We start from the raw sequence: 25,324 nt of genomic DNA, 5'->3' as shown, positions 1-25,324 counted from the left end.
GTTGCCAAAAATGCTGATAGAGTCAAAAACAACAACAATTACTCTAATGATGGCGGCCATTTCTCTGACAGCGGCAACTTAATAAATGTTGCCACTAACGCTTAAGGCCAGTTACTTTTTACATAATAAAAAAACACAAACAGAGCTCAACTAAGAAAAAAAAATACACGCACACATTCATATAAACAGATGTATGTACATACTATATTCAAAAAGAAAACTATAAAATTTATGTTCATTGGCCGCAGCGAGTGCCAAAGCGCGTGCCAAGCTATGGCGACTTTGACGTTGTCGACAGACAACATAGCAAGAGCCTCTTAAATTTTGCAAGCTGTCCGGCGTCGTCCGCTGCCCCTTCGTATACCCACCCACCCTTTTGCTCTTCACGACCCAGCGGCGCGTGTGTTTGCATTTTGCTTCCGTTACAAATGGCACAGCAGACAAGCAACAACAACAATAAAAACACGCACACACACACATACACAATCTAAGAAAATGCTCCCCACACATATACAGCATAGAGTGCCAAAATCTTACAACCCAGAAGACAAAATAGAAAATTGAAAACTATCGCCTGTAAATGCGATGGTGATGCGCAAACTAAACTCTCTAGTCTCTAGTCACAGTTTGTCCATGCAAAACTTTTGAGCACGATAGTCTGGCGTTTGTCTGGCTTTGGAAGCCACTTGCCTGCCCATTGGGATGCCTGAGAAACACAGACACGCGCCCCACTACATAGACAGCGTCAGCACGCACGTACGCCATGCAATGCGCTCTCTCACCACTCGCGCGCTCTCGCACTCGTTCACTCTCTTTGTATCTACATACTATGTATGTATCTTATTCTCTTTAGTGAAGTCCGCTCTTTAACTGACTGTGGCGCTCGGCTAAGCCGACGTCTACCGCTGCTGCATGCTGTTAGCTAGCTACTTCCGTTTGTACGTACGTACGTGCATGTGTTTGTGAGTAAGATGCCGCCGGGCAGCGAGCGTTGCCGAGCCGAAGTTAGTTCGAACATCTGTGCTCGCTGCCGACGTCGCTGTTGTCAGCGCTCTGCTGGTGCTTGCTGCGATTTCATTCAGTTTTCAGTTGTCAGTTTGTCAGTTCACTTCGAACGCGAGAACTGTGCGGACGTGCAAAGCGGCAGAGCGGCGAAACAAACGACAAACTGAAAAACGTTCGGCCTAGTAACACAAAACAGTAACGGCAAATAATATACAGAGTAAAAAAACACTCCGTCGCGCTCTTCTCTTTGCATTCTCTTTACGCTAAAAAACTCGCAACAAAACTTCAACAGGCGCGCTTACAACAAATATAAAACAAAAAAAAAAACAATAATTTTGCTAAAACAAGACTTTGTTTGTGTCCTTAAAAAAACATAACAAAAACAGTTGCATTGCTGCCCACCGCGCGTTCCAAATAAAATCAACTTACAACTACAAATCAAACACAAAAAAACAATCAGCTGGGGAAAAGGTGAAAATCAAGAAGAAGAAGCAATTATCCAATTTTCTGCTGCCCCTGGAAACAGTTTTATTTTTTTTTTTGTTTTTTTGTTGCAATTGTAGTAAACAACAAGTAAAAGTGTGTGTGATTTTTTTTTGTTATGAAAAAACAAAATTGTTCTAAATTCAAAAGTCCTGGATTATTTTGAATTTTGAACTCACGCAAGAAACAAAAACAAAAGAAAGACAAACGTGAATGCAAAAGCAAAGTGAAATCTTACACAGCAGCAGCGCAGCAGCAGAGGAGGAGCAGCGCACACACAAACAAACACACACATGCATAAGAAGTCATTGCAAAAGTTTGCTTCCTAAAAATTGCATTGCAAACTAAGAGAGCGAACACGCTAAGAGAGCAAAGCAGTGAGGGAGAGAGAGGAGACTAGCATATGAACGATTTGTGGTTTACCTTGTGTGGTTGTTGGTGTGCAGTTTGAGCAATTGCAGCAGCAGAAAGAAACAGAAGAAGCAGCAGCAGACCAAGCGAAGCTGTGAAGAAGCAATACAAGAAGAAGAAGCAGCAAGACAACTCCAAAAGTTATTTCACACACACACACACACACACACACATTAAAAGAGACGCTCGCTCGCACAATGACCTTGCCAACAAATACAAATTCGAACGGCGGCAGCGGCGCTGGCAGTGGCAGCGGCAGCGACGATGACTCGGACATGTTTGGACCGCCGCGCTGCTCGCCACCCATTGGTTATCATCATCATCGGTCACGCGTTCCAATGATCTCGCCAAAGCTGCGTCAGCGCGAGGAGCGCAAACGCATCCTGCAACTGTGCGCTCACAAACTGGAGCGAATTAAGGACTCAGAGACGAATCTGCGACGCAGCGTTTGCATCAACAACACCTATTGCCGTCTCACCGACGAGCTGCGACGTGAGAAGCAATTGCGCTACGTTCAAAATCTGCCAAAGTAAGTCATCAGTCATTTTATGAAATATACCAAAAATAAATATACTGCATTTAGTCTGTGTGTGTATGTAGGAGTGAGAGAGCGCACGTGTCTCTGCCCGTCTCTTGTTAATTTGCCCACGCATTGCCCTTTAAAATTGTGCGTGTGTGTGCGCAACCTTCAAATGTTGTTGCGGGGGCAGTACGACAAAACCGACACATACACACACACATGCAGAAAGGGCAAAGTGCGTGATCCCAAAAGAGAGCACACAATTATGCAAAACGTTCACATCAAATATACGTCATCATCAGCAGCCTACGCTGTGATCAATTTAAGAGAGAAAAACAAGCGAGAGAGGTTTATTTGAAGCAAAGAGAAAAAGCGCAGCAGACAATCGCAGTGTTCTTTGTCTAGGTGGAGTATTGTGTTGTCGCTGTAGAAGAGGGGGAGGGAGGGGGTCAAATATAAAATGGAGAAATACAAATTGCAAGTTTGGAGAAAGACGAAAAGTTTCAAATTATTTGCGAAATACAAATCAGCAAATGAAAACAAATTATATGACATATATTTTATAATATACAAAATAAATATGTTATGTGTTTAATAATTAAAAAAAGCCACAAAAATAAATATTGTGATCTAATTTTAAAAGTGCAATATTTATTTTAATAGTTACATATGTAAATATCAGTGAAAAACTGAATTTAAAATAATCATTAAATCAATTTTTCATATATCGTAGTAAAAAAAAAAGGAAACGAATGAAAATAAACTTGAGGTTTATAAACGGATATTTCCGTTGAGGATGTTGTGGTCAAAAAGAGACAGACAAGGAGGCAACTGCAAGTACAACTACAGTGCACACTGGCTATAACGACTTATTAACATAGCTTAGTTTAGTTGTGTTGTTCAATCAGGCCAAGCGCAAAGCAAAGTAGAGATACTCAAGAGACATTAAACAACAGCAACGATACAAAATACAAAGCGAAACGAAAGAGACAGCAGCAACAACAAGAAAAAATAAGGTAGACAGACAGAAATACTGAGACTGAAAGACAGACAGACAGAGAGACAGACGGGCAGCGAGGCAGCGACGAAAATGTTTGTGAAAGAAGGGCGTGTGGAAAGAAGAGGAAAAGTAAGAGGCGCATTTTGTCAAACGAAACAACAACAACAACAACAAAACGGGGTGCGATAAATATTAATATGCAGTTCGCAGCGAGATTTCGATTACAAATGGCAGATGAAATCGATTGCAAATTATCGTCAGACAATGCGATAAATTGTTGAGTGTGTGGGGTGTGTGTGTGTGTGTGTGTGAATGGCGAGTCAATAATCAAGTTATTGACGCGTCAATCAGCAAACCAAATCAAAAAAGCCAGGAACACAAAAAAATTAAACAACCATAAAACGGCAACAACAACAACAACAGCAAAATACAGTTGGGGAACAACCTTCGCTGTGTTGTGTGAGCAGAGATACAGACGGAGACGGGGCGATTAAAGAGATAGCGACGCAGGCAGAGGCAGCGACAGCGAAAACCAAAAGAAATCAAAGCAAAGAGCTGTAGAAATAAACATATATGTGTGTGTGTGTTTTTATGTATCTATCTATGTGTGTGTGTTTGTGTGTGCTAAAAAACGTTGCGCTCGTTGAAATAATCACGTTCCACTTGCAACAAAAAGCAACCATAACAACAACAACAGCAACAGCACTGAGATAGCCAGCAATGTTTGTTGTTGTTGTTGTTGCTGTGTGTGTTGTGCACCTCTAGAGTCGCTCTCCACGCTCTTACCCCCTCCCCTCGTCAAGCATTTCGTATACGCCACATGTTCATACAACACACACACACACACAGTAATACCACAAAGTCGAAGCCAGCACATGCCAACAACAACAACAACGGCAACAAGACGCAACGTAACTAAAACCTTCAGACTTTGCAAACACATACACAAACATTGCTCGCACTGACACACACACACACACACTCGCATACTTTACGTTTATAATTATTTTTAGCCTTGCGAAGTTGCTGCTAGAGTTATTATAATTTTAACACAAGAGCTGCTTTTTTTTTCTCTCTCTTTTCGGATATTGCAAATTGTGAATCCTCGTGATAAATAATCGTCGAAGAAGCGTGTGTGTGTGTGTGTTTTAGTAATTGTGTATTTGGGTTTGTTATTGTGTTTGCAAAAATCGCATGCAATAATTATATGGTTATTCAATGGGCAAAAGTCCGAATGGGCTATCGGTATCATGTAATCGCTCTTTCGCTCTCTTTAAGTGTTTGCTTGTATTGGTGAGAGAATGTATTGGCCGCTGATCATCATCGACAGCAGCAGCAGCAGCCGCAGCTTTGTTGTTGTTGTTGTTGGTGCTTTTTCTATGCTGCCTTATTGCAATGTTGTCAATGCAATTTTTGTGCTCTCGCTCTCTTGCGCTTTCGTTTGTGTTCGGTTTGCCGAAGTGTGTCGCAGCCGAGTCCCTACGAGCTCGTGGATCGTGAGAGAGAGCGAGTGGTAGTGGAAGGGGGTGTTTGGGAGGCTTGCCTTACGTATTTGTATTTGTATCTAATAATTTCAATGCTTATCAGTAATAGCAGCAAAATATGAATACAATTTATTCACCTTAATTAATTGCAGAAAATTGTGAAATTTTGTAATCGTAGTGAATTCAAAGCTGCTACTTTGTTCGCTGTTGTAGTTGTTGACCGTTAAATAGTTTGGCACACTGTGCGCTGCTTTAGGTAGCTGCTGAGAATTTATTATTGTTGTTGTTGGTTTGTGCTTGCTGCTTGCAGTCAGTCTATTTAATTGTATTTCTTCGCTTCTCGCGCTCTCTCTCTCTCTCTGTGACTTTGCCATTTGTTTTACCGTTAATTTATAATCAACGAAGCGGCGGCTGGTGCTTCAGCTGCTATTTGATTTGTGTTTTTGCCTCTTATTTTTTTGTTTTGTATATATGTACATACACACAACATACATACATACATACATTTTTTAATGTGCTACGTACGCATGTTGCGTTTACGTGGAACTAGCAAGTAAGCAGAGCTCCCCTTCTCCCCCCTTGCGCTGCCATATTTAGATAACGCGTTCAACTGTCATCTGTCATTTGTCTATGTGTGTTGTGTGTGTGTGTGTCTAACGTCGTTTGGACATTGTCCACGCTTTGCCTTTCTTTTTTTTTTCGCTTCTGCTGCTGTTTCCTCTTTCCTCTGTTGTGTTTCACTTGCAAGGAGAGCAGACAAACTAAATGCCGTTACAGACATACTAAGACACGGTTGAAGCTTTTTTTTTCGTGTTTTTGTATTTTGCGCGCACCCAAAAACTTAATTCATCGCAATCGCAGTTTTTGCTTTTGGCTTTTGATTCGCTTCTTCTTTGGCTGCCATCGGCTCGCAGTTGCGCTGCCGACGTTGCTGTTGGCGTCGTTTCGTGCGCTGCGTTTCCGTTTTTTTTTTTTGTTTCGCTTTGCTTTGTTTGACATGTTTTCTCTTGGCGTCGCAGACGCCTGCATAAGCTTTGTACGTTTGTGTGTATGTGTGCTTATTACTTTGAAGTTTTCATGCGGCGGCAACGCCAATCGATAAATTAATTAAAACACAACGATAAATGCATAAAGGAGAAATTTATGAACAATAAGCAATGGCTTTGTCATTCATTAGAGCGTATTTCTATATGTACATAGTATGTGTGTATGTGTGCATTCTGAATATGCAAGAAATTGGCAACAAACTCGTTATCGATTTGCATTTATCGAATTGCAAGTGGTGACGAGTTGAATTTTGTGCGACGAAAACAAAACAGCATCAAGAGCATAACGCTTATTCAATTGCTTACTGCATCCTAATATTATCTACTATTACATTCCCCTCGTCCACCCCCCTCTATTGCGTCTCTTCCACCTCTTTAGCTCTTTGCACACATTTTGTAACCCACCGCCCCATTTTCGTTTTGTTTCGTTTCGTTTAGTATTTTTTTTTGCTGTTGCTGTTGCTGCTGCGGCGTCGTAATAATTCGCGACTACGACGACGTTTTTATAGTTTTTTCTGTGTTTCTGTTATCTTGGCTGTGTGTTTCTATTGCCTTTTGTTGTTATTCGTACGTGCTGTTGCTGCTTCTCTACTTGTTGTTGTTGTTGTAGTTGTCATTCGTTGTCGCGGCTGCTGCTGAGGCTGCTGCTTTTGTGTGTTGCGCATCTCACATCTATTCGGTAACGACGATTGCACCACAAGCAAAGCAAAAGCAGCAAGCAGCGAGCAGCGATTGCCGCCTACTTCAGAGGGAGATGGCGAGTGATTGAATGTGTGAGTGTCTGTGTGTGTGTGTGCACAAAGGGGAGACGACGATGGTCGTGTGCCATTTGCATTTAGTCTCTCTGTATGTGTGTGTGTGTGTGTGTGTGTGTGTGTGTGTGTGTGTGTGTGTGTGTGTGTGTGTGTATTATTCTTGTTGTTGTCTGGGCGCGCATTTAAAATATCTAGAACAATTAGATTATACAATTACTTGATTGAAGCATATGCTGATGCAGCTGCAAGTGTGTGCAAGAGAGAGGGAAAGAAAGAGAAAGAGAGGGAGAGCTTTAAAGTCAATAAAGAAGAAATGAACTGCAAAGAAATGATTTTTATTTAAACTTGTTATTTTATGAAAATAGTTGGATATGAATGAGGGGGAATCAGGGGGAAATGTCAGGTTAAATGCAGAAAATTAATGAAATAAATAAAAGTATAGTTATTTAGTTATAAGAACACAAAGTATTAGCAAATAACTTGCATTTTGTAATCGTATTAATCACATTTATGATCAGTCAGTTATAACCCTAGAAATTTCGCATCGATGATTAAACAGTTTTATTATGTTCTTCTTCTTCTACTTGTTAAACACACGCGTGTGTATAATTTTTTGTTTTTCACTTATTTTTGTGAGAATAGTTGTTGCTATTTGTGTAATTGCTTATCAGTCACATATTTAACAATTAAAGGCAGATAAGAAAGCGAGAGCGAGATAGCCACCATGTATGTGTGTGTATGTGTGTGTGTGGTTGAAGAACCGCAACGAGAGCTCTTTAAAGAAAAAAAAAAACAGCTTTAAATTGAATTTGCATGGGGCAAAGCAACGCGCATATCATACGAAGCGAAGCGAAACGAAGCGAAGCCGCCACAACCAACCCAAGTCAACACCATGGCAGATGGGCTGGTGGAGGTTGGGTAGTGTAAGAGGGAGAGGGAGATGGCTGTGTGTGTTTGCTGTGCTTGCACATCAAATGAAGTTGTCTCCGACATACGCCGCCTCCTGCGGCTCTGAAGCAAGCGAAGCGTCGTCGAACCCCCAACAGCGAAAAGCGAGAAGTGCGCGTCCTACATTCGCGACTTTATGCCGCCTGCTAGCCAACCATCCCTCTTCCTCTTCCCCGCTCTCACGCTCTCTCTGTGTGCTGTGCTGTGCTGTGGTGGCCCCCTTTATGTCTTTCTACTGCTTCTACTTTTGTGTCCCTTGTTTGCCCCCTTCTTTGGCGCTTGCACTTGTTCGATTGTGCGACATTTTTTTTTCTTCTGCACGTTTTAAGCTCCAAAAGGGTATTCTAAATGTGTGTGGGAACAAGAAAATAGCCAACATTTTAAAGTGTTGTGATCTAACTTTGAAATCCAAATTGAAATTTCATTAGTTCATGATTTTCCCATTATGAATTTCTTAATTGTTTCGCAATATTTCCTGGATTTTGAACTTAATTCTATTCGTTAATATAATAGTAACATATTTCAACCCATTTTTCGGTTGCTTTGGCTACATTGATAATTTACATACTCTGCCGGGTATTTGACAGTCAAGCACAACTACTCTGTTTGCTTCCTACTCATTATTTTATTTAACATTTTTGCTGCTGCTTCTTTATTCCACTTGCATTGTAGCGCAGTGCAGTGCAGTTTTCTATTTTCCTAAATCTCTCCTCCTTTTATGTGCCTCCTCGTCCTCTATCCCTTTAGTTTACTTGTAAGTTTTTGGGCCATATTTCTCGTAACGCAAATTATGAAATCAAAAACAGCCTTGAACTCGAAACAATACTGATCCAGAGGAGGAAAAAAAAGCCGAAAAAAAAACTAGATGTATGTGAAGTGAAGAGCACGGCACAGGTGAAGCGCATAATATGCTCCAATTTCCATAAGCAATCGGCAATCTAGATGTGGGGGAGGGAGACAAACACACAAACAAACCATACAGTGGGTCGTCGTGTGGAGAGACAGAGAGAAAGAGTCGGCGACATATTTCGCCATACAACAACGGCGGCCACGGACCATCGAAAACGTGCGCAAAACGAAAACACAGATAAGACAAAGGCAAAAAAAAAATCAAATCGCAGCAACAACAGCAACGCTTCAGCTTAGCCAATTCTCTCACTCTCCACTCTTCACCTTCGTCGTCACACACGTTTGCCATTGGGAGAGTGGACAATGTACCGTTTGCTTATCGGTCGCATGCCATGCCATACAAATGCAAATACAAACACAAACACAACAGAAGAGAGATACGTACACACACACACACTTGCAGTCATATTGCGCTGCTTGATGCTTTGCTCAATGTCAGTTTGATGGCGTCCCAAAACATTGACAAAAGCTTTATTACTATTAATTGCTGTTGTCAAAGAAGAACTTAAAAGCATTGCGGGAGTGCGAGTGTGTGTGTGTGTGTGTGTGTAAGTGAGAGTGGCAAGCAACATCGCGCGCTCTCTTTGATGTCATCGTTGTTGTTGTCAAAGTAGGCAAAGTGAAAAGTAAAGCTTTAATGACTAAGAAATTGCAAACTTTGCTGCAGGATTGACATAATTATGTATGTATGTATATATGTATGTCTGTGTGTTTATATTTTACATAATGCGCTCGCAACTTTTGCAGTTGGTAACTCTTATTTTTATTTTGGGGTCATTTTGCCACTTGTGCAATGACTGTTCGCTGCGCTCTATGCTTTTTGGTCAGTTTTTTATTTTTTTTTTGGTTGCCTGACGCGCTGCGTTTTACCCTTTTTACTTGCTCCCATTTCCCTGGTTCGTTCAACAATGTTCAAGTTAACAGTCAACAAGCAATAATAGCAACACACAGCAACAACAACTTGACTAACATACTTTGTTCGCCTCCGCCCCTCTCCCCTCGCCCAACCATCCCACACCGCACATAACGCTGCTTGTGCTTTGAGTTACCGTTTGTTGTTGTACGCTTTCTGGTTTTTGGTTTTGGTTTCTATAAAGCTTCAGAGCGCGATTTGTGTTTTTTTTTTTGCCGCTTCTTCGGCGTTTCATTTCGTTGTGTTGTATTTCTTCGTTATGTTTTTTGTGTGTTTTGTTATTGTTTTTGTACAGATTCCTCTACGTACTTTCGCTTTTTATTTTTTTCGCGCTCCCCTTTCTCTGCTCTTCCCCCCTCTTTGCACTGTGTGTGTGTGTGTGTGTGTGTGTGTTTGCTCTCCTCATGCACCTTGCTTCTCTGTTGTGCTCTGTGCCATTCTTCTTCTTGTCGCTTATTGTGTGTGCGTATGTTTGCGTGCGTGTGCTTGTGTGTGTGTGAGTGTGTTTTTTCTGCTTTAATAGTGAACATTGACATGCTTAGCTGCGCATTTTAATGCGTCGCTGTCGCTGTCGTCGTCGTCGTTGCCGTTGACGTCGTCGTCCCACTCTTGATGGCTTCTGTCTTCTTCTGCCTTCGCTGACTTAATTCACATTTTTTTTTTTTGCTGTTCAGCTTTTTCTTCTCTGCTGCTGTTGTTGCTTTGCTTCTTCAAACAGTTTGCCATATTGACTGTCGACCAACTGTCTTGACTGACTGACTGACTGACTGAAGTCGCAAGGTGGTTGAATGTGCTGCTGCTGCTGTTGCCCGCCTGGGGCGGTGCCCCAAGGGGGAGGCGGCGCAGGCGTGTCAGTCGCTGCTTTTATTGAAAGAGAAATTAGCTTGAAACTTATTTCGCTGCTGGTCGCCGCTGCCGCCGACAACGTACATCGTACATCGTATAACGGTGCGCACAGTTGGCCCAGTTAATTAAAGTGCGACCCACGGACAGACAGACAGACAGACAAAACAATTCAGCACAGCAACAGAGCGAAACTGCCTTTAAAACTGACAACGATAAAAAGAAGCAAGCAATATGTTATCGATAATTGTCATTGCTTATTCCTGATCGATAACTCGTAGTCATTAATTTAGTACTGTGCAAAGATTTTACAACAAAATTTAACTTTTACAGTGACTTTCAATTTTTTTTTTTATTTAATATTAACTAATTAATCTATAAGATATTTCGGCCGTGTTTAATTACTTGTTATGATAATCAATTTGGTGTTTATCGAAGGGTGAAGAGGGGGGCAAATAGCATTACAAATACATATACACACATGTGTGTGTGTGTTCGATTGTCGCACAGGTTTTTCTCGTATTTACCTTTTTTATACAGTTTTTTTTCCACACGTAACTAACTTTCCCTACCACTTTCTCTCTCTTTCTCGCTCGCTCGCAGAACCGAAAACAGCAGCACGACGGAATTGGCGCGTGAGAATCTCTTCCAGCCCAACATGGACGACGCCAAGCCCAACATGAACAACAACAACAACAACAAGTCGTCATATGGCGATAATAATGTCGCGAATGCCACAACAGGACAACAACAACAACAGCAGCTGCAACAACAACAACAACGCACCATCTGCTCCATTGAGAATCATCAGTCACCGCATCGTCCCAACTGCAATACGAACAACTCCTCCTCCTCGTCATCCTCCTCAGCGTCCTCAGTGTGTTCTGTCTCGTCGACAGCGGCACGCAAGCGCCATCTATCGAACAGCAATCTGGTCAACGATCTGGAGATACTCGATCGCGAACTGAGCGCCATCAATGCCCCAATGCCGTTAATTGATCCGGAAATTACCCAAGGCGCCGAGCAACTGGAAAAGGCGGCGCTTTCCGCTGCCCGCAAGCGATTGCGCAGCAACAGCAGCGAGGACGAAAGCGATCGTTTGGTCCGCGAGGCGCTCTCACAGTTCTATATGCCGCCGCAGCGTCTCATCTCGGCGATCGAGGATTGTCCGCTCGATGTTGTCGGCATGGGCATGAACATGGTGGTCGGCGGTGGAGGATCAGGCGCTGGCGCCACCAATTTGCTCGACGGCAGCGGCAACAACAGCAGCAAACGCATCAAGCTGAGCAGCAACGTTGGTGGTGTGGCAAGTGATCATCTCGATCTGGTCGATTTCGATATGAATCAGAATCAAAAGGACTTTGAGGTGATCATGGATGCACTGCGTCTGGGGACGCCAAGTCCGCCGAGCGGCGCCAGCAGCGATTCATGTGGACAGGCGGCCATGATGAGCGAATCGGCGAGCGTGTTTCACAATCTTGTGGTCACATCGCTGGAGACATGAAAGTATCAGTAAGCAGTAATGCAGTAAGGCAGTAAAGCAGGTAGCACAGGTGCAACATGCTCCACAACAAAAAAAACCAACAACCAATAACAAAACAAAACAAACAAACATTTACAACAATTTCAAAACAAGACAAAGAGCAAAGAGTTTTTAGGTTAAGTTTTTTAGTTCGTAAGTTCTAGCATCTAAGCCTATAGTTTTAGTCTAGACTCAAGCGGGCAGGGAACATGCGGGGTTAAAAACGTAAAAAAACGTTTAAAGTAAAAAGTACAGTTGAAAAGCAAAAAACAAATACAACACAGGTCGGTCAGTATTACCCAGCTATATAGATCTATATAGTATATATAGCGAGATATAGCCGACTTGCTGCAAAACGCGTCTCGCAAATTGTGTACAAACTTTGTTTGTTGCTTTGTTTAATTCTATTGTATTGTATTTTTTTTATACACATATATATTTATTAGCATGTAAGCGAGAGGAAAACACAATAACAAAAATCAAAGAATTTGTAGTCAAAAAACAAAAACAAACAAACAAAAACCAATCAATATCAAAAATAAAACAAAACAAAAGAAAAAAAATACAAAAACAGTGAGAGCGCCAGACAGAGACAGCAACAGAGCACTTGCAGTTTGTACGATGAAGAAGAAGGGGAAGAGGGAAAAGCGCCCGCGACTCAACTTCCAATTTTGCACATTCCAGGCTTTAATACTCGCGTCGTGTGCGCTCGCTTCTTCCCGATCGATAGGCAACATTTATCGATTACAAACACTGTCACTTGCATGTTGCTGTGCTTCCAAATCCAAAACAAAACAAAAGAGAAGAAAAAAATGTCAACAAAAATGAAAACAATATATATCGAAAAGAAAAACAGTTCCTGCCGCTAAAGAATTTTCCACGTTTCTTTTCACTTTCATACAGCATTTTTTTTTTTGTCTTCTTCCAATTCTGCTAGTCACAAAAAGCAAACGCAAAAATCGAAGAGGAGTTTTTTATGATGGAAATATGATGATGGTGATGATACACTTTATTTGACTCGTCCCGCATTCGCTTCCAAGCAAATTCCAATTCGAATTCCAGTGAAGCATCAAAATGAAAAGAAAGAAAAAAAACATGAAAAATACAATCCAAACAAACAAAAAAAAAAAAACAAACTGTGATCGTAGGTCACGTCGCACCTATTAAATAGAGATTTTTGTTTTTAGTTTTAACAAAACGGGCACACTCTTTTTTTTCGATAACTGGAAGCGAATGCAGGCAAGGATAACGGTTTAATTTTCCTTTTTATATACAAAACAAGAAATTTTCTAATTTGCTACAAACTTTTTGAACTACTGTGCACAACAACAACAACAACAACAACAACAACAACAACAACAACAACAACAACAAAAACAAGAACAAAACAAACATTTGTAACAAACAACAACAAAATAAATTAAATAGCAATTAAAGAGAGAAGCAAAATAAAAACATACAAAAAGTGCAATTAGAATTTTTTAAAATATTGACGCAAACAAAGAAACAAAAACAAAAAAAAATGATGAAAGAAAGAAAGAAAATCAACAAAAGTGCATTCAAAAGAGAATTATGTAAACAAATAAAAATATAGTATTTAAAAACAAATTGAACATAAATGGGAAAGCAACAACAAACAAACAAACATCAATTTAAGGCAAACAACAAAACAAAAAAATGCAAAAAAAAAAATACTACAAAAACAAAAACAATTTTTTTCTTCGAAAAAAAAAAGAAATGGCTGTGATAGAAATTTAAGTTTTTTGCTTAAGAGTTATAAATACAACAAACAACAAAATCAAACAAAATGAAAAGAATTCAACAAAAACAACAACAACAAAATGATGATCTATGTACATATACATATATATTATCAACAGCATTTAGTATTAGTAATCAGAGAAACAGAAAAACGAAAAAATAAGAAAGCTACAGTCGAGTGTGCTCGACTGTGAAATACCCGCCACCTATTTGTAGAGAATACACAAAGAATGTGAAATGTGACCAAATCTTAAATAACTTTCCAGTTAACATTGTCCGATTCCGATTCGTAACGAAATTTTTGCAGAAACCATTGAGATTATCGTTTAGCACGTTATTAACATATTTCTACCCCACATAGCGTAGCGGGTATATACGAAGCGAAGAACAAACGAACGAACAACAACAACAACAACAAAATAAGCAAAAGTTGCAAGCCGAGCTTCAAAAAGAGCAATAAGAGAGTGCCTCTCTCATTTTCCCTCTCTCTGTCTCTATTTCTCTCGCACGTCTCTAGCATGCAACTTTCGCTCGCAGCTTTCATTGATTTATATATATATATTTTTCGCATTCGCGCATTTCTCTATCAAATTTTTAAGCTTTCGTTTGAGTTTTTGTTTTGGTTGTTTTTCGGTTTCATTTTGTTATCCCGTTTTTTCAGCTGCAGCGCCAAAAAAACGCCTCAAAAGAGAATATAAGAGAACAAAGAAAAGAAAACAAAAAAAAACAAAACAAAACAAAAAAAAACCAACACAAACTTGATGCCTGTTGGCAAATATTACCAACTAATTATTATTAATATGTAACTATCATTATCATTATTATTATTGTATTTTTTATGATAATACTTTGGCGGAGCGTCGTTCCAAAGAAGTCTTCTAGCCTAGTTAAACTTTACACACACACACACACACACACACACACACACATACAATCTAGTATATACCATTCACATTATTCGCATTATTATTGATATGATTATTATTATTTAGTATTGTTTTGATTGCCAAAAAAAAAAAGAAACAAAAAACGTAAAAACAATGATTATTATTAGTGGCAAAAACAAAGCTCATTGCTTAAGTTTTAAGCTTAAATTTTAAACAATTGTATCGTTAACAAAACTGCAAAAAAAAATCAAAGGCTTCTTTCCCACAATACAAATTTTGAGAATGTGAAAAGATGTTCATAGTGGAAAGGACAATTATTGGAGTCTTTCCTTTACCATTAAATCTATTAACGTTTTTTTTTGTCCTATTTTTTTTTATTGTATTATTTTATTTTTCGTGTTTAACTAGAAAAATTTTAGACGTACTACTATTATTATGCTGATTATTATTATTATTATTATGATTATTATTATAAATGCTTATGACAATTATATTTCCATTTTAGTTAATATACATATATACTTTATGCCTAGGAGCAATTCTACTAAGCGTTCAGAGCTACAAAATAAATTATATACAAAAAATGCAAAAACCATTATTTTATTTTTCATTATTATTTTTTATTAGCTACGTACGTTTTCTTTGTTTCAGTTTTCAGTTCTTTAGCAACCAAAAATAATGATCAATTCTATCTGCTGGAATTTCCATTACACTTTGTGAGCAAACCTTGACTTGAGCTTCGACTAAGTTGGCAGCGCTGTCGCACATTTGTGTGTGTATATGTGCGTGTGTGTGAGAGTGAACTATAGTGCATGCGTAAGCAGCTTTCATAACCTTGTTCAAGTGTTGTTACTCTTTTTTTTTCATTTTAAATTTTCTGTTGCTCTCTCATGAGATCATCCCCGTGTGCTATAGAAATAATATTTTCGGCGATTTGCTTAGCTGAACTGAACTCTGCGTGGTTTTGCGACCCAGCTCAGGGTTATGTCTCCACTGCTGTATTTTTGGGGGTCAAACACACACGCACACACACACACACATACATACATATACAAATGCAAAGCACTGTGCCATATGCTCACATACCAACGCAACAGCTGTAGAGTGAATGGCAGACAGGGAGAGGAAGTGATAGTGAGTGCGCGTGAGAGCGAGAAGGCAACAACAATACAAATTGTTCCGTTGACTGATTGCATTTCGTTTTGTTTTGAATGCCAAATTTCAAAGCTTGCTTCAAATTTTGTTTTGTTTTTTTTTTGCTTCGGCAAGCCAATAAGGTGAGGGAAGTCGGTGAGATTCAGTTTGTGTGGTTGGCGCGAGTGCGAGCGAGGCAGATAAGGTGGGTGGAAGAGGGAGGGGAGCATTGTTTGGCATTGCCAATGTCGACTGTCGTTCAACGACACGATGATGAGCTTGAACCTTTAACGAAACGGAATAAAATGAAATTCAAAAATAAACAACAAGTTTGTTGTGTGTTCGCTAATTAGCTCTTAGATGCTGCCAATGATAATCGATATCGATTAATCGAAACGATCTTAACGCTCGCTTCTATCTGTAGTTTTATTTTGATTTCTATGCGTTACTTTTTTGGTTTTTATTATTTCAATGCCTGTATCTTCCAATTAAGTATTCCATTTCCAAAACAAACAAAAATAAATAATACAAAATAATACCAAATTAATATTCCAAGCTTCCAGCTAATTTGCTTCCTTTTTGAAACTATGTTTTTGACACACACACACACACACACACACACACAAAGGCACACACAACACTAAAATAATACCTCTTAATCTATGGACCAGTTTTATGACGTTTTTCTCTGCGTAGATTTACTTGAGTTTTATTAAGTAAACCGGGAAATAAACCAATTAAAACAACACATAACACATACATATAAACAAACAAACACTTGCTTATTAGATGTTATCATCGATAACGTCGATATCAGCAGCTATCGATGCCGTGTAACTATCGTGTATATCGTAGAAAGAAACGTTTTTCTTACTTCCTTTTTGATGATTACGTTTTCGATTAGTATGTAGAAAGAAGCGCATTGAATACTCACTCATACATACATACAAACAAACTTACATGCTAGGCTAAGTGCATACATACAAACATACATACTATATACAACAAAACATACATACATACATACATACATACACGCATACATACATATACAACAAATATATATACACATCGTAGTTGTAGCATAATAACGATGACATTTAAGGATACATAAGTGCTTTTTAATGGAATATATAGACCGCAAACAAAATAAAATGAGAATAATGAACAAACATACTTATTATTATAAGAAATTATTTGTAAAATACAGCAACAAAAATGGGGAAAATAAGTAAAAAGAATGAAATAAAAAGTGCATAATAAAACCGAACAAAAAATTACATTCTTATATACCATATATGTATGAATATGTATTGCACATACACGTTTGAACATGCACGTGCATGTGTGTGCAGGTGCAGGTATTTATATGTAGTATATCAAACTATATATACAACAAAACATATATACACCATATATATATATAATTGTACGTATGTATTTATTATGAGTTGCTTTTAGTGTGATAATTCTTAGTAAAACGACATAAGAACATTTGCAAAAATAAAATTGATACCAACCAAAAAGAAAAATCGTTTAATTATTTTGGCATTCTCAAATACAACGTTATCGATTTTATCGATAGCTTCGATGCTCTTTCTCTTCGCACATGTGTGTGCAATCTGGCATCGATAAATTAAAAAAATCAAACAACGGCATTTATTTAAAAGTTTTATTTGTCTGTTATCGATTTGCTGTTCAATATGCTGCTGATCCTTGGCTGCATGGCGCTGGCTGGAATACGCTATCGCAGCTGAACAAATAACTGGTTGGACACGGTGGCGCCGCAACTGAAGATCCACTGTAACCACCACCAGATGATGATCCTCCGTAACTGGATGCCTGTGGTGAGCCCAACAGCGCATTAAGCATACGAGCGTATCCCGAGGATTTGGGTGCTGAATAGCTTGAAACGGACGGGGCTGAATATCCAGAAGACTTAGGCGCTGAATAGCTTGGTGCAGCTGGAGCCGAGTAAGATGATGCCTTAGGCGCTGAATAGCTTGGAGCTGCTGGTGCTGAATAGCTTGGAGCAGCTGGAGCTGAATAGCTTGGAGCAGCAGGTGCTGAATAACTTGGAGCAGCAGGTGTTGAATAGCTTGGAGCCGAGTAAGATGATGCCTTAGGCGCTGAATAGCTTGGAGCTGCAGGTGCTGAATAGCTTGGAGCTGCTGGTGCTGAATAGCTTGGAGCAGCAGGCACAGTATAAGATGGTGCCTTAGGTGCTGAATAACTTGGAGCAGCCGGAGCCGAGTAAGATGTTGCCTTGGGTGCTGAATAGCTTGGAGCTGCTGGTGCTGAATAGCTTGGTGCAGCTGGAGCTGAATAGCTTGGAGCAGCAGGTGCTGAATAACTTGGAGCAGCTGGAGCCGAGTAAGGTGATGCCTTAGGCGCTGAATAGCTTGGAGCTGCAGGTGCTGAATAGCTTGGAGCTGCTGGTGCTGAATAGCTTGGAGCTGCTGGTGCTGAATAGCTTGGAGCAGCTGGAGCTGAATAGCTTGGAGCGGCAGGTGCTGAATAGCTTGGAGCTGCAGGTGCTGAATAGCTTGGAGCAGCTGGAGCCGAGTAAGATGATGCCTTAGGCGCTGAATAGCTTGGAGCTGCAGGTGCTGAATAGCTTGGAGCAGCAGGTGCTGAATAACTTGGAGCAGCTGGAGCCGAGTAAGATGATGCCTTGGGCGCTGAATAGCTTGGAGCTGCAGGTGCTGAATAGCTTGGAGCGGCAGGTGCTGAATAGCTTGGAGCAGCAGGTGCTGAATAACTTGGAGCAGCTGGTGCTGAATAGCTTGGAGCAGCTGGAGCTGAATAGCTTGGAGCTGCAGGTGCTGAATAGCTTGGAGCAGCAGGTGCTGAATAACTTGGAGCAGCTGGAGCCGAGTAAGATGATGCCTTAGGCGCTGAATAGCTTGGAACTGCAGGTGCTGAATAGCTTGGAGCGGCAGGTGCTGAATAGCTTGGAGCAGCAGGTGCTGAATAACTTGGAGCAGCTGGAGCCGAGTATGATGATGCCTTGGGCGCTGAATAGCTTGGAGCTGCAGGTGCTGAATAGCTTGGAGCGGCAGGTGCTGAATAGCTTGGAGCGGCAGGTGCTGAATAGCTTGGAGCGGCAGGTGCTGAATAGCTTGGAGCTGCAGGTGCTGAATAGCTTGGAGCAGCTGGAGCTGAATAGCTTGGAGCTGCAGGTGCTGAATAGCTTGGAGCAGCAGGTGCTGAATAACTTGGAGCAGCTGGAGCCGAGTAAGATGATGCCTTAGGCGCTGAATAGCTTGGAACTGCAGGTGCTGAATAGCTTGGAGCGGCAGGTGCTGAATAGCTTGGAGCAGCAGGTGCTGAATAACTTGGAGCAGCTGGAGCCGAGTATGATGATGCCTTGGGCGCTGAATAGCTTGGAGCTGCAGGTGCTGAATAGCTTGCAGCGGCAGGTGCTGAATAGCTTGGAGCGGCAGGTGCTGAATAGCTTGGAGCTGCAGGTGCTGAATAGCTTGGAGCAGCAGGTGCTGAATAACTTGGAGCTGCTGGAGCAGAGTAAGATGTTGCCTTGGGTGCTGAATAGCTTGGAGCTGCAGGTGCAGAGTAACTAGATGAAGCTGGAGCTGAATAACTTGGCGCTGCTGCTGGAGGTGAGTAGCTGGACTGAGAGTTGTAGATGACTGGAGGTCCATAGGCCTGGGAGGGAATAGCCTGGGACGAGCGTGAGATGCGTTCGTCGACGTTGCTCTCCGGGATATTAAGATCCTCGAGTCCCTCGTTGCTCTCGGCGAAGTACTCGGAGGCGGAAGCAAATGCCACGAGGCAGCTGATGGCCACAAAAGTTAAAAGACTCGTTCCGTGCATGCTCAGTTATCGGTGGGTTGGTCGAAACTATGCAAGAGCATGCGGTTGAATAGATCTTTTATGAGGTCGGATCCCTTCAGTCAGCAAAAAAATCAAATTCTTAACGTTGTCAAATTGCGAAAGTGAAAATGTCGTTTTTTTTATTCCATTGAGTTGGCGGTCTTGTGATGAAATCGCGGGTGCTCTAATTCCGCAAACCGTAAAAACTAAGCGAATCCGATTATCGCATACTCTACAACCACACAAATGGCTGAGCTTTAATCTATACAAGAATATCCAAAAATATTCTCCATCATTTTGCTGAAGTTTTGTGTTTAGTACATTAACTCATCCAGCTTTACACAATTCCCCATCGATAATGCTTTTATTGTAGAGTATCGTAATAATATATTTTGACATATGTCAGCATTTGAGGCGCAGACAAGTTGTGTTGGTAAGAAAAGTCTATGTATGTTTAATATCGTCGTTAATTGAGGTGCATGCTGAATGGACAGTATGACAGAAGTATGTGGGTCAATAAAATTTGCTATTGACTTTTACTCTTAAGGTCAAACTATGACTTGATCTGCATAATTAAAAAATTTGCTATGTAAGGAGTTTTATTCGCTTCAAATTTAACGGATTTCAACTTAAACGTTAGCTAACATTAAAGGGCACTGTTAATGGTGGCGCCACCTGCCGTTTTTTTTTCGGCATACACCAATCAGCGTTTACATATTAAATGGTTAGTGGTTTAACATTTAGGTATATCGATATTAACTATCATGCTGTTGAAATTAACGCGTATTGGAAATATACCAAAATACCATAAGAAGTGTAACCATATGTTGGTAATTACAATGGTTATTTTTAAGTGTGAAAAAAAAATTAACAAAAATTGAAAAATAATGTAACGCAGCTGAAAGAATAATTTCTTTATATTTATGTATGTTATTCAGCTGCATAAAAAAAAAGTTGTTTGTGGACACACGCCGACAAATAATAGAGCCTTAAAAAAAGCACTATTTTTGCCATCGATGTTTGTGCCATCTCTATTCTCCACCTCTACACGTCAACGCTTTCTGCTTCTTCTACGTTTTCTTTCCCCCAACATCTGACTGAACGCAGCAGAGCAAGCAGCGGCTACTTAAACTCGCAGCAGTTTCGGCATTAGTAAATTGTAGATGTTGTTAATTATCACAGAATTGCTGAAATAAAATAACAGAAGCCGAGTGTGTGGCACCAAATACTCATTGTTGCGAACAACGCGCATACCAACTAACTAACTGAATACGACACGTAAGTACGAATTACAATTACCTTAGTGAAAGGTTGTGGAGGGGGGGAAAGTGAAGGGTTGCCGCTTTTCTACCAGCTGCTTTGGTTCTTTGCTTGCGTTGGCAGAAAATCAAATGTGCTGTGTTAAAAGGTTATTGCTCTCTCTCTTGCCAAATTGTGCATTCTTTTATTTCACCCACATTTTAACTAATTTTTTCTCATTTCCGTTTCTGCCTGTCTCTTTCTCTCTCGCTCACACAGAGTGAATTGTTAAAATGTTGCAGCAAAAGTTGCAACTAGGCTTCGGCGGTGTGCTGCTGATGCTGTGCATCATGGCATTCCAGCCGCACACGACTTTTGTCCAGTCGGCAGCTGTGATGAGCGTGGATCTGGGTACCGAATGGTTTAAAGTGGGCGTCGTATCGCCCGGCGTCCCAATGGAAATCGCTTTGAATCGTGAATCGAAACGCAAAACGCCGGCAATCATTGCATTCCGTGATGGCGTTCGGACTATTGGCGAGGATGCTCAAACGATTGGTATTCGTGACCCGACGGCAGCTTATGGTTATCTGCTCGATCTGCTGGGCAAGACCATTGACAATCCCATTGTTGATCTATACAGGTGAGCGCGAGAATAAAGTGTGCGTGCTATATATGTACATATGTGTGCGTGTGTTTGTGTGCTAGCGAGACTGGGCCACGTCATGTTAAGTTGCTGTGTGACGTTACGTTAATGTTACGCTAACGCTAACACTTATGTTAATGTACAGTGCACGCATTTACATGGTGCTGTTAAACACACACACTGTAATTGCAGCCTGCAATCGCGCATGTTAACTTAACAGCGCAGCTCACTGTAATTTGTAATTTGTCCTTTTATTCGACCCGTTGGCTTTAAAGTGCGTTAGTGATCGATTACATTAGATAGTTGCGCACCCATATTTTATTATTTATCATTAAATTCCAAATTAACGCTTAACCTACGGAATTATGGTAGTAATTTGAAATGAAGCTTTTACATGTTAATGTAATTTGGATTTTTAATTTCAGAAAACGTTTTCCCTACTATACGATTGTGGGTGACAAGGAGCGCAACACGGTTGTGTTCAAGAAGGGCGACACCGAGGAGTTCAGCGTGGAGGAGTTGATCGCCCAACTGCTGGCCAAGGCCAAGGAATACGCTCAGGAATCGACCGAACAGCAGATTACCGAATGCGTCCTCACCGTACCCGGCTACTTTGGCCAGGCGGAACGTGAAGCGCTTCTCGTTGCCGCTCAGCTGGCGAACCTGAAGGTGCTGCAGCTAATCAATGACTACGCTGCCGTCGCACTCAACTATGGTGTCTTTCATCGTGGCGAGATCAACGAGACGGCTCAGTATTTCCTGTTCTATGACATGGGTGCCTACAAAACGTCAGCGGCCGTTGTCAGCTATCAAGTGGTGAAGGATAAACAGACCAAGGAAACGAATCCGGTGGTGCAAGTGCTGGGCGTTGGCTACGATCGGAGTCTTGGTGGCCTAGAGATTCAATTGCGTTTGCGCGACTATTTGGCCAGCGAGTTTAATGCGCTGAAGAAGACCAAGACCGATGTGACAACGAGTCCGCGAGCCCTGGCCAAACTATTCAAGGAGGCGGGACGCCTTAAGAACGTGCTGTCGGCCAACAACGATCATTATGCACAGATCGAGAATCTGCTCGAGGATCATGACTTTAAGCTGCCGGTTTCACGCGAGAAACTCGAAGAGTTGTGCGCCGATCTGTGGCCACGCACCACAAAACCCCTGGAGGATGCTTTGGCCTCCTCGAATCTGTCATTGGATGTGATCAATCAGGTGATTCTGTTCGGCGGCGGCACACGTGTGCCACGTGTTCAGGAGACCATCAAGGCGCTGATCAAACAGGAGCTGGGCAAGAATCTGAATGCCGATGAGTCCGCCACAATGGGTGCCGTTTACAAGGCAGCCGATCTCTCCAGTGGCTTCAAGGTGCAAAAGTTTATCGTTAAGGATGCGGTTGTCTTCCCCCTGCAAGTGGCATTTGAGCGTGATCCCGGGGATGGAGGCGCCGTTAAGCATGTGAAGCGTGTGCTTTTCGCTCAAATGAATCCCTATCCCCAGAAGAAGGTCATCACCTTCAACAAGCATACGGATGACTTTGAATTCTATGTGAACTATGGCGATCTGGAACGTTACAGTGCCGCCGAAGTGGCCGCGCTTGGCAGCCTGAATGTGACGCGTGTGCAGCTGCAGCAGGTGAAGGAGCTGCTGGAGAAGTCCAAGAAGGACATTGTCGACAACAAGGGCATCAAGGCGTACTTCTACCTGGACGAATCGGGCATCTTCCGTTGCACGGGCGTTGAGTATGTCTACGACAAGCAGAAGCTGGACGAGGAACTCGACGAGGACAGCACGTTGGCCAAGTTGGGCAGCACCATCAGCAAACTGTTCACCAAGGAGGCCGAGAAGACTGCCGATGGCGAAACCCAGCAAGGCGAACAGCCAACCGCTGAGGAGGAGGCCCCCAACAGCGAGGAGTCTGCAAAGCCCAAGAAGTCCGATGAGGAGGCCGCGACAGGCAGCAAAACAGAGGAGCCATCGACGACGACAGCGGAGGCCAAAAATGAGACAGTTAAACTGGTAACGATTAAGACGCCGGTGGTGCATACATCAGAGCTCACGTTTACAGCTCCATTGAGCGGTGCCGGTTACGACAGTTCGCTGGCCAAGCTGCTGGCCATCAACAAGGTGGAGGAGCAACGCATACGTCTCGAGTCCGCATTCAATGCCCTCGAATCCCATATTGGTGAGGTGCAACAGAAGCTCGAGGAGGCTCCATATGCCGACTGCGCCACCGCCGAGGAGAAGGAGAAACTCTTGGCCGAGTGCAGCAAACTGGCGGATTGGCTATACGAGGATGTGGAGAATCCCAAGCCGGAGCTCTACGAGAATAAGCTGGCCAAACTGCAGAAGCTGTCGAATGTGTTCTTGGCCCGTCACTGGGAGCATGAGGAGCGACCGGATGCCATCAAGGCGCTGAAGGGTATGATTGAGGGTGCCGAGAAGTTTATGACTTCGGCCCGCAATCTCACCAAGGAAACGAATCCCGACAAGGATGTCTACACGCAAGTGGAGATTGATACATTGAACAAGGTGATTGATGAAACGAACGCGTGGCTAAAAACCGAGGTGGCTGCCCAAAAGAAGCTAAGTCGCAGTGACGATGTCCGTTTGACCGTCAAGGATATCACCGATAAGATGTCGGTCCTGGATCGTGAGGTCAAGTATCTTATGAATAAGATCAAGAACTGGAAGCCTAAGGCCAAACCCGAAGCCAAGAAACCCAAGGAGACAACAACGGCGGGCGGCGAGGAAGCTGAGGCGTCTTCAGGCAGCGGAAATGGCAGCAATGCTGAGGAGGAGCGAACGGAGGAAGCGGCGACGTCGGAGAATGCTGAGCAGGCTGAGGCGCCCAACACGGCGGAGGAGGCAACAGTAGCCGAGGAGGATGAGAAGAAGGAGGAGCAGGAGAAGGAGACAGTGACTGCCACGCCTACGGTGGATGCAAATACGCCACACAGTGAACTTTAAATGCATGACAAAAACACTTCAGCACATCATTGGCAACAGATCGAAAGAGGGAAAGAGAGAGAGAGAGAGATATAGAGATAGGTGAAGAGGAAGAGCGTAGGAGAGCTAGAAGGAACACACTCACACACATACACTTTGCACATGTTTACAGTCAGTGGGCGGGGACATAATTTGATTGTGGAGCACGCTTGCATTTGGGCATCGATGTGCCATCGATCACACTCGATGACTTCTTTTTTTCTACAACCAGGGAAGGGGGAGCGGGGTTTGACAATCGATAGCGGAAGGTGGACTGATAGGCCGATCACAGAGGGGGTACGGGGCGGGGATGCCCATTGCTTGACGTGCCCAACAAACAAAGACAAAAAAAGAAAACAAAACTTAAGCGATTCTAGCATTTTTTTTTTGTAAATTATTTTGTTCAAACTAGCTAATGGCGAGGCATTCAATTATGCTACATATAAATCGTAAAAAAAATTGTAATGAAAACACAAAACGAAAACATAACATTTAATATTCAAGTTTCATTCCGTTGTGCTTTAAGTTCTTCGATTTAATATGCCTGGATATATTATCTAAATAAACTTAAATAAAATACAAAGACTTGAAGTACTCCCCACCCCTTCCTAATCAAACAAATAGTACATACATAAATATAGGACACTTATTTTATGTGACCCTCCCCCACACCACCACCAACAACAAATTCCCTTTGAATAGCCAATCAGCATTACAGAATGTAAAACACAATACAAAAACAAAAAACATTATAATTGTATCATTATGAAAAACGAAAAACAAAGCGTAAAATACTGGGAAAAGCTCAAAAATAAATTAAACAAAACAATGTAGTTTATTATTATAAATTATTAGTAAATGTTTTATTTCATCCATTTTGATAAGGACATTATAGTAAGCAGTCTCCGCCATAAATGTGTGTGTGAGTGTCGAGCAGAGATACCAGCTGATGTTACTGCTGTTGCCGAATTCCGATAGCACATAATGATAGCAATTATTAATGGC

General features: G+C 41.8%; 3 protein-coding genes across 3 annotated transcripts; 2 read left to right on the top strand and 1 right to left on the bottom strand.

The window, feature by feature from the left end:
• The first annotated feature begins 1,089 nt into the window (after positions 1-1,089).
• Positions 1,090-12,639, top strand: LOC132795095 (signal transducer and activator of transcription B). The gene is made up of 2 exons (XM_060805542.1): positions 1,090-2,428; positions 10,921-12,639. Exons 1-2 carry the CDS (start codon positions 2,097-2,099, stop codon positions 11,819-11,821), a joined length of 1,233 nt encoding a protein of 410 aa, XP_060661525.1. The 5' UTR covers positions 1,090-2,096; the 3' UTR covers positions 11,822-12,639.
• A 4,628-nt stretch (positions 12,640-17,267) lies between these two features.
• On the bottom strand, positions 17,268-19,495 carry LOC132795094 (DNA-directed RNA polymerase II subunit RPB1). Its single transcript, XM_060805541.1, has one exon. It carries the CDS (start codon positions 19,453-19,455, stop codon positions 17,320-17,322), a length of 2,136 nt encoding a protein of 711 aa, XP_060661524.1. The 5' UTR covers positions 19,456-19,495; the 3' UTR covers positions 17,268-17,319.
• A 1,022-nt stretch (positions 19,496-20,517) lies between these two features.
• On the top strand, positions 20,518-25,170 carry LOC132796333 (hypoxia up-regulated protein 1). The gene is made up of 3 exons (XM_060807474.1): positions 20,518-20,733; positions 20,974-21,334; positions 21,763-25,170. Exons 2-3 carry the CDS (start codon positions 20,988-20,990, stop codon positions 24,299-24,301), a joined length of 2,886 nt encoding a protein of 961 aa, XP_060663457.1. The 5' UTR covers positions 20,518-20,733; positions 20,974-20,987; the 3' UTR covers positions 24,302-25,170.
• The last annotated feature ends 154 nt before the right edge of the window (positions 25,171-25,324 follow it).

The sequence above is a fragment of the Drosophila nasuta genome, chromosome X (genome assembly GCF_023558535.2).
Source record: "Drosophila nasuta strain 15112-1781.00 chromosome X, ASM2355853v1, whole genome shotgun sequence".
Taxonomy (NCBI): Eukaryota; Metazoa; Arthropoda; class Insecta; order Diptera; family Drosophilidae; genus Drosophila; species Drosophila nasuta.
Note: the sequence above shows the minus strand (reverse complement) of the source record. Positions and strands in the feature narration are given on the sequence as shown.

What these genes read in the sequence shown, in the direction of transcription:
- LOC132795095 (XM_060805542.1), top strand. Translation starts at nt 2,097, where the DNA reads ATGACCTTGCCAACAAATACAAATTCGAACGGCGGCAGCGGCGCTGGC. An exon ending in TACGTTCAAAATCTGCCAAA is followed by an intron (nt 2,429 to 10,920) that starts GTAAGTCATCAG and finishes GCTCGCTCGCAG; the next exon opens with AACCGAAAACAGCAGCACGA.
- LOC132795094 (XM_060805541.1), bottom strand. Translation starts at nt 19,455, where the DNA reads ATGCACGGAACGAGTCTTTTAACTTTTGTGGCCATCAGCTGCCTCGTG.
- LOC132796333 (XM_060807474.1), top strand. Translation starts at nt 20,988, where the DNA reads ATGTTGCAGCAAAAGTTGCAACTAGGCTTCGGCGGTGTGCTGCTGATG. An exon ending in CCCATTGTTGATCTATACAG is followed by an intron (nt 21,335 to 21,762) that starts GTGAGCGCGAGA and finishes TTTTAATTTCAG; the next exon opens with AAAACGTTTTCCCTACTATA.